The following is a 14,296-nucleotide window of genomic DNA, read 5'->3' as shown; positions in this document are numbered from 1 at the left end:
CTAGAATGATTACATTAAAAGAACCTGTCAGTGAGTCCATTAGACTAATGATATTAAAGAATCAAGGGTGGATGACAGTCAGTCAGGAGGAAGGAAGGCCCAATTTTGATGAAATAGCCAATAGGGAAACTGAAGAAACCTACCAGTTTTGGTGTGAGAAACTTTCAACTATGAAATGAGAGGGGGGAACTGTATGGGACAAGTGAAAGTTTCTCATGTAAGATGTAAGCTATGCTCCAAAATGTAGTGAGGCTTCAGCATGAGCTGGGCCTAAGTTTCACTTTCATTTCTGGGGAAGGGGGTTGTGCACCAGCTGCCCACCCCCTCCCTTGTTTTGTAACCACCCCCTCTGTTGTTTTGTGCCTTATCTTTACCAAATAAGGCAATCTTCTAGCTCTCAAGCAAGTTTTGAGTAAAATGTATCTCTTGGGTTCTAAATATGGACTGTGAGGTCTCTTGCCTCAGCCAATGAGGATAAAGAGATTGAGACAGACAGGTGGGGAGGGGGCTTTTTGGAATGGTTTGCCTAGGACTATGTAAGTGCTTGCTGCTGTTTGTGCTGAGCCTCCCTACTCCAGTCTGCCCTGGGTAGGTGACGCCCAACTCTCGCGCCAGACTTGGTAGAATAAAACCTGTTTTCTACCTGGAGACACCTCTGAGTTTTTATTTGACTAAGTGGTCCAAATCCCACTCACCTCTTTTAGCCACTGCTAGCTTCTGGTCATCTTTTTGTGAAGTTCTGGATTGGATGGAAGCATTTAACCTCTTTTTTATTATTCTCTTTTGGATTCTTTTTAGATTCTTCTAAAGATAATTTACTTTCCTAAAAAGATTTTATCTTCTGGAGTATAGGAGAAGCTCAGCTCTTCTATAGACTTTCACATTGTTGTCTCCTCCAGAAGCATGACATGAAGTATTTTGTAGTCTTTATGGGGTGGCACTGTGGGATAAAAGCTAGGGGGTATTGTGCTTAGGTGCTGGCGATGTGCATCAAGGCCAGTGGAAGAAGAAAAGCTTTTGCGGGGTCTGCATGGTCCTGTTCCTGGATAGAAGATGGTTCTTGATGGTTTCTTGAGAGGTTAGGGTGATGATAGGGAGGGAAAACCTGAAGAGGGCCCTTGTACCCCCTTGGTAATCTCTTCACCAGGCAGATGGTAGTGATGGGGCCTCTTTATCTTTTAAAGAATAATGTATTTTTATTTATTTGGCTTGTTTTTATATTATCTAGATTTCACCCTGTATCACCTTATCCCCCCCCCGACCATCCTTTATAAGAAAAAAATTTTTTTTTGTTTTTGTTTTGTTTTTGTTTTTGTTTTGGGTGAGGCAGTTGGGGTTAAGTGACTTGCCCAGGGTCACACAGCTAGTAAGTGTCAAGTGTCTGAGGTCACATTTGAACCGAGATCTTCCTGACTCCAAGGCCAGAACTCTATCCACTGCACCACCTTGCTGCCCCTACAAATTTTTTTTTTAATAAAAGAGAAACATTCAGCAAAGTTTATCAGCATACTGAAAAAAAAAACCCTGACATTATATGCAATATTTAACCTGCAGAACCCCCATCTCTGCAGAGGAGTGAGGGGAGGTATCACCTCACTTCTCTTCCTTGGGTCCAAGCTAAGTCCTTTAACTTTAACAACACTCAGTTTTGATTGTTTCCTGGTGGTTGTTCTTTCCATGCTCCTTGTTGTAGTCATTTTGTACATTGTTTTTCTGGCTCTGTTTATTTTACTTTTTATCAGCTTATGTAAGTTATTCCATGCTTCTCTGTGTCCATCCTATTCATCATTTCTTACAGCACAATACTCAGTTACATTCACATTCCACAGTTTGTTTAGTCATTCCCCAGTTGATGGGAATCCACTTTGTTTCCACTTCTTTGTTACCGTAAAAAGTCCAAATTGTGTTGTACATGAAGCCTTTCTTTTTTGTCAGTGACCTTGGTGTATATGCTTAGCAGTGGAGTCTCTGGGTCAAAGGGAATGGGCATTTTAGTCACTTTATTGTTAGTGATGTGGGTGTTCAGTCATTTTGGACTCTTCCATGACTCCATTTGGAGTTTTCTTGGCAAATGTACTGGAGTGATTTGCCATTTCCTTCTCCAGCTCATTTTCCAGATGAGAAAACTGAGGCAAATAGGGTTAAGTGACTTGCCCAAGGCCTTCCTGACTCCCGGCCTGGCACTCTACCGTGCTACCTAGCTGCCACTTATTAATGGTTATTAATAGTTCCAGATTGCTTTTCAGAATGTTTGTACCAATTCAGAGCTCCACCAACAATGCTTGTCTTTCTACAGATCCTCCAAACATTGACTTTTCTCATCTTTTGCCATCTTTCCTCGGTGTGAGGTAAAACTGAGAGTTATTTGGATTTACTTTTCTCTTATTATTGGTAATTTAGAGCATTTTTCAGTCTGATTATTCATCGTTTGCAGTTCTTTTGGGGGAAACCATCTGTTTCTGCCCTTTGACCATTTGTGTATTAAGGAATGGCTTTTGGCCTTACGTATTTCTATTAGTTGCCCATATATCTTGGTTATCAAACCCTTATAAGAGATATTTAATACAAAGATTTTTTTTGTCATTCAACTACTTCCCTTCTTATCCTAAATTTATTAATATTGTTTGCGCAAGTTTTCAATTTTATCTAATCAGAATGATTTACTTTATCTTTTATAATTTTCCTTTTTCTCTTATTAAGAATTCACCCTTAACCCAGAACTGTGAAAAGTATATGATTTAATTCTCTTCTAATGGTTTTGTGGTATGATCTTTAACACTCACATTATCTATCTATTTTGAATTTATTGTAAACTACTATGTAAGATGTTCTATTATTGTTCTGTTCTTTCTTCCAGACTTCTCTCTGGTTTTCCTCAAAGCTATTAACTTTTGCGAGTTCTTTCTTAAGTAATTTATATTTTCAGGTTTATTAAATACTGGGTTATGAATTAAATTATTTGTGACTTTCATACGAGATAGTTTTGATGATTGCTGCTTTATGACATAGTTTGAGTATTGAAGTGGTGTTCCTCCTTTATTCCTACATTTTTTTCACTATTTTCCTTCATGTTCTAGATCAGGGCTTCTTAAACTTTTTTCACTTGCGACCCCTTCAGTGCTGCTTAACCTGTGGGTTGCAATCCCACATGGGGTCACAACCCACAGTTTAACACAGTTAACTGTTCTAGATAGTTTCCTCCAAATTTTATTTGGAGGATTTTTGGATATTTTGGAGAATTTTATTACATCTAGTATTGTTAAGTATCCCTTTAGTATTTTGGTTGATATGTCATTATATCTATAGTAGTACTGTGTACCAGTATCATTTTTATTATATTGATATACCCCGGCCATGAGCATTGAATATCCTTACAGCTATTTTAAGTTGCCTTTTAATTTCTTCAACAAGAATTTTGTGCTTTGGTAAACTGACTCTAAAATATTTTATATACTTTGTAGTTCTTTTGAATGGGATTTCCTTTCCTCTTTGATTTTGTTATTAGTATGTAGAAGTGCTGTTGGTTTTCATGATTTTCTGCAACTTTGCTAAAATTATTAATTGATTCAGTTCCTGTGCTGACTTTTCTAGGATTTTCTAAGTAAACAGTTATGTTAGTAGTAAATAAAGAGTTTTGTCTCCTCTTTGCTTATCTTAATATCTTTAGTTTTGTTCTTTTATCTTATTACTGTTGCTAGCATTACTAGAAACTATATCAAATGATAGCAGGAAAAGGGGCCATTCTTTTCTCCTCTACTTATTGGGAATGCTTCTAATGTATCCCCATTGCATGTAATGCTTTCTTTTGGTTTTAGATACTTTTAAAAAAAAATCATAATTAAAAAAAAAGCTTTTACTGTACCTGCACTTTGTCAGTTTTTTTTGTGGGAGGGGTTGTTTTTAACATGAATGTTGTATTTTGTGAAGGCTTTTCTGAAATCTATTGAGATAGCCATGTGATTTTGGAGATTATTTTTGACTAATCTACTTTGATGCAACTCTGTTTCCATAGACTGTCTTTTCTCCCATTCCTCCCCACCCCTTCCTTCCTGTTTTACAACCTTTCTATAGTTTAAGTGTTTTATTTACTGATTTCTTTTTCTTTTATTTAGTTATTCAATTCTTCCCCTTTTTTTTCCCTTTCAATTACATGGTCATTTCAGAATCTCCTCCCCTTCAACTTATTTTGTTTATTAGTTTTTCTGAACCTTTTTCTAAGAAGGATTTGTATGCCTTGCTCTTTTCATTAATTATTTTCTCTTTATATTTATTCTGAACCTTTATTCTTTGGTTTACAATCTATACATTTATTTATTCCTTAATCTTCTTGTGGAATTAAAGCTTTTGAAGTACCAGGTTTGAGTTTCCTCTTCTCACCAGTTTCTGTTAATGTCTTTGTAGATAGTTCTTGCTCTCATCATCTCTTTTTATGTTGTGCATCACTCTTAGAAGTATCAGTGTGTGAGAGAGGTGATGAGGACAGAAGCATTGCCCCATAGTAGAGATTACAGTGTCTTCAATCTTGCACTATCATTTTACCTCTTTCCCTTTCCATTATTGTCCTTCCCATTTGCCAGGTAGTCAGTGTCCTTCTACCCTTCTTGATCCTGGTTAATTCCCTCTTTTCTGAGGAAGAATGTTGTCCATGGAGATGCGATACTCTTTCAGATTAAACCCATTGTTGATTTCCATCTGTCATTATAGTGCTCTTCAGTAGGCCTCCTTTCTCCACTGGATTGAGATATCTGTCCTTTTCATTCCCCCACTAATAGCTTTCCCTTTGATGCTTCTCTTACTCGCCTTCACCCTTCTTGTTCAGACACTCCAAGAGTTAGAACTCCTTTTGTGGTCATAGACTTGATTAGTGTATGTCACATATTCTCCTCTCTCCTCGATCTCTTCTTTCTTCATTTATGTGCCTTGCCATTCTGGGATTTAGTCCCACAGAGTGTATATTGATTCACCAAGAGGGAAGGCTTAGGGGGCTTTATTTAGCCTTTGGTGTTTCAGGCCTGCTTCTCTATCGTTACTTCTCTCTCTTTAAATTCTGATTTCATCTTTATCCTCCTATATACTTAAGAAAACCTCTTAAAAGTCTTGCTGTTTATTTTTTTTAAACCAGCGGGTCACTCTTGTTCATTCAGTGCTTAGTCTTTCTTTGGCGTTGTATTGATTTACCTCTTATGTTTCTGTTGTTTAGAGTGTTTGCAAGTCAAATAAATGTTCACACATTTTCCACTGATGATTAGCTTCAGATTCGCATGGGCTGTGTTATTTTGAGTCGCATCTTGAGTTCTTTTACTTCTTGGAATATATTCTTGTAGTTTCCAGTGAATGTAGAATGTGGAATAGTGTTATTTGAATTTCCTTTACATTTGCAAGTCTTTTGCCCAGCTACTTGCAGAATATGTTGTTTGTCATTGGAATTGTTAAGCTTAATCAGAGGGTTGTGTCTTAGAGTTTGAAACATAAGGTTTTTTCTGGAGGTGATCAATAGATTCTTTTGAAATGATCAGTGAATCGTTTGATGCTTTTTTTTTTTTGCATTCAGAAGTTCTGGGTAGTTTTCTTGCACTATTTTTTGTATTGTGGTTTTTTTCCCCCCCTATTTTGCGATGTTCTTTTAGGAGACCTATAATCCTTAGGTTGTTTCTATGCATCTTGTCTTTGGAAATCAATATCTTTTGCTCATATAGAAATCACATTTGGTTTTAGCATTATTGCTTTTTGCTTCTCTTCCTCATGATTGTCCTTTATCTCATTATGTTTGTATTCCGTATCTATTGTTCTCTCTTTTACTTCTTGGGAGAGATTCAGTTTTTCTGTTCTGCTAATTATTCCTTAAGCATAGGCCATAAATTCTGACATTTATTCCTTTCTAACTTATGGTTTCCATTCATCTTTTGAACCATTCTGGAACATCTTCTTGTGGTTCCATACTCCCTTGGGATTTCAAGGGGCTGTCTTTTATCAGGTATTAATTCAGTTTCTTTCGTCTTATAATATTTCTTTGAGAAGTTTGTAATCTTTTTGAGGTTTTAGTATGAATGTTTCTTTCTAATTTTAGTATTGTCCTTGTTGATGTGTCTGCTTGTTTTCCTGATTTCTAATGGAATTTTCTTCTTCTTGAAATTTTTGGTGGCTTTAGGCTTTTTTCCTTATATTTTCCTTTCACTCACTTTCTGACTCCTCTCCTTTGATGGTCAGAATACTTTCAAAGCTGGAATGCAAAACTTCCTCAGCCTTCTCCCATGTAGTTGGGCAAAAGTTAATGTCTGCTTCCTGGCAGAATCTATTCAGTAAGAGAAGAATCCCTCTGTAAATTCTAAAGCCCAATCCCATGGCTGGCTTTGTGTGCCCTTGTCATAGTGTGGCAGCTGGTGAGGAAGCACTGCTAAAATTGCCTTAAGGATTAAGAGTTCTCTAGTGGTCATCTTACTTTCTTCTCCCGTGAATTCAGCTGTAATTGTTCTGCCTCTAGTATATGATTCCTCTTTTGTTTTGTTTTGTTTTTTGGAGAGTTACTGAGGAGAGAAGATGGTGAAAATGTCTAATCTTGTTGATTGTATGACCTGGAAGTCTCATTGGCATTATGTAGCTATTCACTGTGTGTCTTTAGCTTACTTTTCGAAGTATATTACACATTGCTGTCCGTGATGCTGTGTGTTTCTGCCAGACCAGCCTTCTTGCTGTTCTCCATTTACTACATTTCCTTTCCTTTCTACATTCCTTTCTGCATTCCTTTGCACTGGCTATATTCGTCATGCCAGAAAATATACCCCCACCAACCTCCTACAGGAAGCCTATCTTGAATCTTCTGGTTACTAGTAACCTGTTCCCTCAGAAATTATTTTGAATCATATGTATAAATTTATATAATGTGTGTATGTATATACATACAATATATATATTTTTTTCTTTTTTACCTTTTCAAGTTATGTGCATTTTCCTTCCCCCTCCGAAATATAATGTAAGCTCCTTGAGGGAAGGAAAATGTTTTGTTTTTTAAAATCTGCTTGGTACATAGCAGATGCTTAATAAATGTTTATTAAATTAATGAATCTTTAATTTACTTTAAATGGAATAGGTATTGTTTTAATTAAATGGAAACAGTCACCACATGTTGGCTTGAGCTTCTTAAAGAGCAGGGATCAGTCTGGTCTTATAGCACTAATTATGCAGTTTTCCACAGTGCCATGTGAAGTTTAGTGTTTAATAAATGTGTTTTCATGAGATGATGGGGGTGAAATGAGATAGGAAAAGGGTTTTTTTTTTGGGTGAGAAGAAGAGGTAAGTGGCAAAGGGACAATAAAAAGACTGACATTTTGGACCTCTCTCTTTTTTGAAAATGTAATTTTAATTAAGGCAGCTTGAATTTCATGTCAACATCAATATTTTTAAATAGTTTGTACTGGAAAAAATTACCCAGTTGTGGCACACTTACCAGTATTGAGCAGTTTTGAAGATTTACAATTTTACAATTTAATTTACAATTAAATTATGCTGTGTTCTTTGGAATCTCTGCAGGGGAAATAAACAGAGTTGGGTTAAAATACAGCTGACTTTGTTAAGCGTACATCTGTATGTCCTCCTTTCTCTCTCCTAGAGCCACCATGGACACTGCTAGCCATAGCCTTGTCCTCCTGCAGCAGCTGAATATGCAGAGGGAATTTGGTTTTCTCTGTGATTGCACAGTTGCCATTGGAGATGTTTACTTCAAAGCTCATCGAGCCGTGCTTGCCGCTTTTTCTAACTATTTCAAAATGATATTTATTCACCAGACTAGGTAAGGATACAAGTATTTATATATTTATTTATTCATTGATATTTTTTGTTGTTGTTTTTTTTAAAACACAACTGTCACTTCCTTTAAGCCCTGTACCCCCATAGCACCTTCCCTTATAGCAAAGGAAAAATTAAGGACAATAAGCCGTCACAGCAAATGCATCTGATAGTCTGTGCCATATTTTCTACTTTTAGTCTACTACCTCTCTACCAAGAGGAGGAAAGTGTGTATCACCCATACCTATTCTGCAGGTAAGGATGTATTCTTGCAAATCAGAACACTTTTTAATACTAGAAATCGTTGAATTCTACGATAATGGTGTATCTTATAATGTGAACCTTGATGTGGGACTGCCTTACTTAGTAAAATTATATTATCATCTTTTTAAAGAATCATCTTTTTGTTATATCAGTAACTAAAATTTGATTCCTTCATTCCCCAGTTGAGTCTAACATAGACATGTCTTTTGAGTTCTACTACATAGTTAATTATGTTATATAATATGGTTCCGTTATAAAACTTATGGTAACGCCTTGTATTCAGATGAAAGCTTTGAAAAGGAGCTTAAAGTCCTTCATATATGCTATCTCTTCTTCTTCCAACATTTCTTTTAGGTAGTAGGTATATATTAACTCTCTCACCAATAAAATGTGAAAAATGACTCCTAAAGAAATACAGAAAGCAGATAACTCATAGAGCAGTAATTCTCTATGATTGCAACTAAGTTTTGCTTCAGAGTCAAAGTTTTTCATACAGATATACACACAGCTGGGTAGTGCTGGGCCTGAAGTCAGGAAGACCTGAGTTCAAATACGGCCTCAGATACTAGCTTGTGTGAACATGGGCAAAACCACTGTAGTATCTTTGCCAAGAAAAACCCAGATGGGATTGTGAAGTCAGACACAACTGAAATGACTGAACAACAACAACAATTGTATATATACACGGAGAAACATATATACATCTACACACATTCCTCAAAAGGATATGATTTGATTTTAAGATACATTGAAAGGTGGAGGAAGGAGGAGAGTTCTTGTAAAATCCAGTGTTGAAAGTCTAGATCCAAGCCTCTGACACACACTAGCTATGTGACCCTGGATAAATCATTTAACTATCAATTTAAATTTATCCCAGTTTGGCAGTAGCCTGGGTTATTTTAAAGAGTAAAGTAAAGAAACCCTGTGTGAAATGGAGAATTAATTTCCCAGTATCAGTTTCTAGGTGATAAAACCATGTGCTCATAGATTTAGACTAGAAGGGACAGAGGGGTCATCTAATCTAACTCCCTCATAGAGGCACAGAAGGGGAAGTGACTTGCTCAACATCACACAGATGGTAAGTGGCAGAGCCAGGATTTGAAGTCAGATTATCAGAGTTTAAATCTGGTGCTCTTCCTTCTCCTTGTACGCTAAATCCTTATTATTAGCTGGTTTTATCGGTGTCTAGCGTAGAATACCTTTTTCACTTTAGAAGTAAGACTTTTAGATCAGCCTCCTACTAGAGATTTTTATTTCCATGAGGTTTTTTTTTTTAATTCTTCATCATGAAATCAAACTTTATCAGATTGGATATCAAATGTACCTTTGATGATTGATCCTTTACCGAAAAACCCCCAAAAAAACAACACAACACAACAAATCTGGCATTGATTATAGTCCATAAAAGTCCTCCTTCTTTTTTCTCTTTTTTAAAAAGAAATGTGATTTTATTCTGAACTCAAACACCAAATAAAATGAACTTTTTCATATCCAGTGTGTTTCAAAAGTCTTAGGGTGGCTTTAAGCATTAATAGCTTATATTAGAACAGAAAAAGATATATGTTTTATATATGTATGCATATGTATATATTTATGACTTTATTGTTTCTCATATAGCGCATATGTGTTTGTATCCACACATACACACACACACACACACACACACACACGCACACACACACACACACACCACACACGAGGGAGAGAGAGAGAGAGAGAGAGAGAGAGAGAGAGAGAGAGAGAGAGAGAGAGAGAGAGAGGAGAAATTCTTAGAGGAGAAATTCAGGGAGTTACAGGAAGAAACAGAGAGCAAAACTATACTAGTGGGCAACGTCAACCTCCCCCTCTCTGAACTAGATAAATCTAACCACAAAATAAAGAAGAAAGAAGTTAAGGAGGTGAATAAAATATTAGAAAAGTTAGATATAATAGACCTCTGGAGAAAATGAATGGGGATAGAAAGGAATAAACTTTTTTCTTGGTGGTACATGGCACATACACAAAATTTGACCACATACTAGGGCATAAAAACCTCACAATCCAATGCAGAAAGGCAGAAATATTAAATTCATCCTTTTCAGATAATGATACAATAAAAATTATATGTAATAAAGGGCCATGGAAAGATAGACTAAAAAATAATTGGAAACTAAATAATCTAATCCTAAAAAATGATTGGGTCAAACACCAAATCATAGAAACAATCAATAACTTCATTCAAGAGAATGACAATAATGAGACAACATACCAAAACTTACGGGATGCAGCGAAAGCAGTTCTTAGGGGAAGTTCTATATCTGTAAATGCTTATATAAATAAAATAGAAAAAGAGGAGATCAATGAATTGGGCATACAAGTAAAAAAACTAGAAAAAGAACAAATTAAAGATCCTCAATTAAACACTAAATTAGAAATATTGAAAGCCAAAGGAAAAATTAATAAAATTGAAATTAAGAAAACTGTTGAACTAATAATAAATAAAACTAAGAACTGGTTTTATGAAAAAAACAATAAAATAGATAAACCTTTGGTTAATTTAATTTAAAAAAAGAAAGAAGAAAGCCACATTACTAATATCAAGAATGAAAAGGGTGACTCCATCGCCAAGGAAGAGGAAATTAAAACAATAATTAGGAATTATTTTGCCCAACTGTATGCCAACAAATTTGACTATCTTAGTGAAATAGATACATATTTATAAAAATATAAATTGCCCAGATTAACAGAAGAAGAAGTAAAAGACTTAAATAACCCCATCTCAGAAAAAGAAATTGAACAAGCCATTGATGAACTCCCTAGGAAAAAATCTCCAGGGCCAGATGGATTCACAAGCAAATTCTATCAAACATTTAAAGAACAATTAATTCCAATACTATATAGACTATTTGGGAAATAGGTGAAGAAGGAGTTTTACCAAATTCTTTGTTTTTTAATATAAATGTATTTATTTTTAGTTTTCAACGTTTACTTCCACAAGATTTTGAATTCCAAATTTTCACCCCATTTTGCCCCTCCCCCACCCCAAGATGGCATGCATTCTGAATACCCCTTCCCCCAGTCTGCCCTCCCTTCTATCTCTCCCCGCCTTCTCTTAACCCCTTCCCCTTCCATTTTCCTGTAGGACAGGATAGATTTCTATACCTCATTTCCTGTATTTCTTATTTCCCAGTTGCATGTAAAACATTTTTTTTAAACGGGTGTTTTTAAAACTTTGGGTTCCAAATTTTCTCCCTTCCTCCCACCCCACCCACCCTCATTAAAAAGGCAAGCATCATATGTAATGGGGACAAGCTAGAAGCTTTTCCAGTAAGATTGGGAGTGAAACAAGGATGTCAGTTATCACTACGGCTGTTCAGTATCGTACTGGAAATGTTAGCTTTAGCAATAATAGAAGAAAAAGAAATCGAAGGTGTTAGAATAGGCAAAGAAGAAAAAGCTATCACTCTTTGCAGATCATATGATGATATATTTATAGAGAGTCCTAGAGAATCAAGTGAAAAACTACTTGAAATAATAAAGAACTTTAGTGAAGTTGCAGGCTATAAATAAAATAAACCCATATAAATCATTGGTATATCTATATATTACCAACAAAGCCCAACAGCAAGAGATAAAAAGAGAAATTCCATTTAAACTTACTGTAGACATTATAAAATATGTAGAAGTCTACCTCCCAAAACAAACCCAGGAACTCTGTGAACACAATTACAAAACACTTTTCACACAAATAAAATCAGATCTAAATAATTGGAAAAACATCAGTTGCTCATGGGTAGGCCAGGCTAATATAATAAAAATGACAATTCTACCTAAGCTAATTTACTTATTCAGTGCCATACCAGTCAAACTACCAAAAATTATTTTATAGAGTTAGAAAAAATAATAACAAGATTCATTTGGAAGAACAAAAGGTCTAGAATATCAAGGGAACTAGTGAAAAGAAATGCAGGGGAAGGTGGCCTAGCCATTCCAGATCTTAAATTGTACTATAAAGCAGCAATCATCAAAACTGCTTAGTATGGTAGATCAGTGGAATAGGTTAAGTATGTAAGATACAGTAGTCAATGACTATAGTAATCTATTATTTGATAAACCCAAAGACCCCAGCTTCTGGGAGAAGAAGCCACTCTTTGAAAAAAACTGCTGGGAAAACTAGAAAAGAGTATGGCAGAAACTAGGCATAGATCAAAATCTCACACCATATTCCAAAATAAAGTGAAAATGGGTTCATGATATAGATATAAAGGCTGATACTGTAAGCAGACTGGGAGAGTAAGGAATAGTTTACCTATCAGATTTATGGAGAACAGAAAAATTCATGACCAAACAGGAGATAGAGAACATTATGAAAAGTAAAATGGATAACTTTAATTACATTAAGTTGAAAAGTTTTTGCACAAACAAAACCAATGCAACTAAGATTAGAAGGATGGTAGAAAACTGGGAAAGAATTTTTACAACAGGTCTCTCTGATAAGGGCCTCATTTCTAAAATATATGGAGAATTAAATCAAATTTATAAGAATACAAGCCATTCCCCAATTGGTAAATGGTCAAAGGATATGAACAGACAGTTCTCAGATGAAGAAATTAAAGCCATCTGTAGTCATATGAAAAAATGCTGTAAATCACTATTGATTAGAGAAGTGCAAATCAAAACAAATCTGAGGTACCACAGCACACCTATCAGATTGGCCAAGATGACAAAACAGGAAAATGATGAATGTTGGAGAAGATGTGGGAAAACAGGAACACTAATGCATTGTTGGTGGAGTTGTGAAATGATCCAACCATTTTGGAGAGCAATTTGGAACTATGCCCAAAGGGCTATAAAAATGTGCATACCCTTTGACCCAGCAATAGCACTTCTAGGGCTGTATCCCAAAGAGATCATACAAATGGGAAAAGGATCCACATGTACAAAAATATTTATAGCAGCTCTTTCTGTGGTGGCAAAGAATTGGAAATTGAGGGGATGCCCATCAATTGGGGAATGACTGAGCAAGTTATGGTATATGAATGTAATGGAATACTATTGTGCTATAAGAAATGATGAACAGGCTGACTTCAGAAAAACCTGGAAAGATTTATATGGTCTGATGCTGAGTGAAGTGAGCAGAACCAAGAGAACGTTGTACACAATAACAGCCACATTATGTGATGACTAATATTGATAAACTTAACCCTTCCCAGCAATACAAAGATCTAAGATATTTCCAAAGTCCTCATGATGGAAAATGCTATCCACATCCGAAGCATGAACTATGGAGTTTGAATGCAAATTGAAGCATACTATTTGCTATTTTTTTCCTTCTATTGAGTTTTGTTTCCTCTTTCTGATGGTTCCTCCTGTTGGTTTTAATTTTTACTTACAACTTCACTAATGTGAAAATATGTTTAATAGGAATGTAAATGTATATAGCCTATATCAGATTGTGTGCCATCTTGGGGAGGGGGTGGAGAGGGAGGGGGAGAAAAATTTTCAACTCAAAAGCATATGCAAGTGATTGTTGATAAATAAAAATAAATTAATTTTAAAATTATTTTTTATTTTTACCTTCTGTTGAGTTTTGTTTCATCTTTCTGATGGTTCCTCCTGTTGGTTTTAATTTTTACTTACAACTTCACTAATGTGAAAATAGGTTTAATAGGAATGTAAATGTAAAGCCTATATCAGATTGTGCGCCGTCTTGGGGAGGGTGGGGGGGAGAAAGGGGGAGAAAAATTTTCAACTCAAAAGCATATGGAAGTGATTGTTGATAAATCAAAATAAATTAATAAAATTTAAAAAAAATTAAAAAAGAATTAAATTAGTTTTATTCTGAACTCAAACACCAAATGAAATGAACTTTGCCATATCCAGGGTGTTTCAAAAGTCTTAGGGTAGCTTTAAGCATTAACAGCTTATATTAGAACAGAAAAACATATATATTTTATATGTGTGTGTATGTGTGTATATATATATATATATATATTTATGACGTTATAGTGTATATATATGGAGAGAGAGAGAGAGAGAGAGAGAGAGAGAGAGAGAGAGAGAGAGAGAGAGAGAGAGAGAGAGAGAGAGAGAGAGAGAGAGAGAGGGATTAACTAATGGCTTTCAAAGCTATCCCATTTTAAAAAATCCTTGAGAGTTTTTAACATTCTTGAAATATGGTGACTTTTATTTTGTAAGTAGCAAATCTTAGTTAGTAGAATTAAGTGGTATTAAAGATATTATCCTGGGAATGTACATTGGCCATCAGAAA

At 35.3% G+C, this 14,296-nt stretch overlaps 1 protein-coding gene across 5 annotated transcripts in view; it reads left to right on the top strand.

The window, feature by feature from the left end:
* The window catches only part of ZBTB25 (zinc finger and BTB domain containing 25), a 48,250-nt gene that overhangs the window by 27,402 nt on the left and 6,552 nt on the right, over positions 1–14,296 (top strand). For 2 of the 5 annotated variants that reach the window (XM_021004703.2, XM_021004707.2), the window contains exons 2-3: positions 7,607–7,786; positions 7,981–8,037. In XM_021004703.2, the coding sequence (XP_020860362.1) occupies positions 7,614–7,786; positions 7,981–8,037 (230 nt within the window). In that variant the 5' untranslated portion in view covers positions 7,607–7,613. Of the gene's footprint in view, positions 1–4,270; positions 7,787–7,980; positions 8,038–14,296 lie in introns of those variants that run through there. The other 3 variants (XM_078151524.1, XM_021004709.2, XM_078151525.1) reach the window with 3 other exon arrangements.

The sequence above is a fragment of the Phascolarctos cinereus genome, unplaced genomic scaffold, assembly GCF_003287225.1.
Source record: "Phascolarctos cinereus isolate Bilbo 61053 unplaced genomic scaffold, phaCin_HiC Scaffold_3;HRSCAF=262, whole genome shotgun sequence".
Classification (NCBI taxonomy): domain Eukaryota; kingdom Metazoa; phylum Chordata; class Mammalia; order Diprotodontia; family Phascolarctidae; genus Phascolarctos; species Phascolarctos cinereus.
Note: the sequence above shows the minus strand (reverse complement) of the source record. Positions and strands in the feature narration are given on the sequence as shown.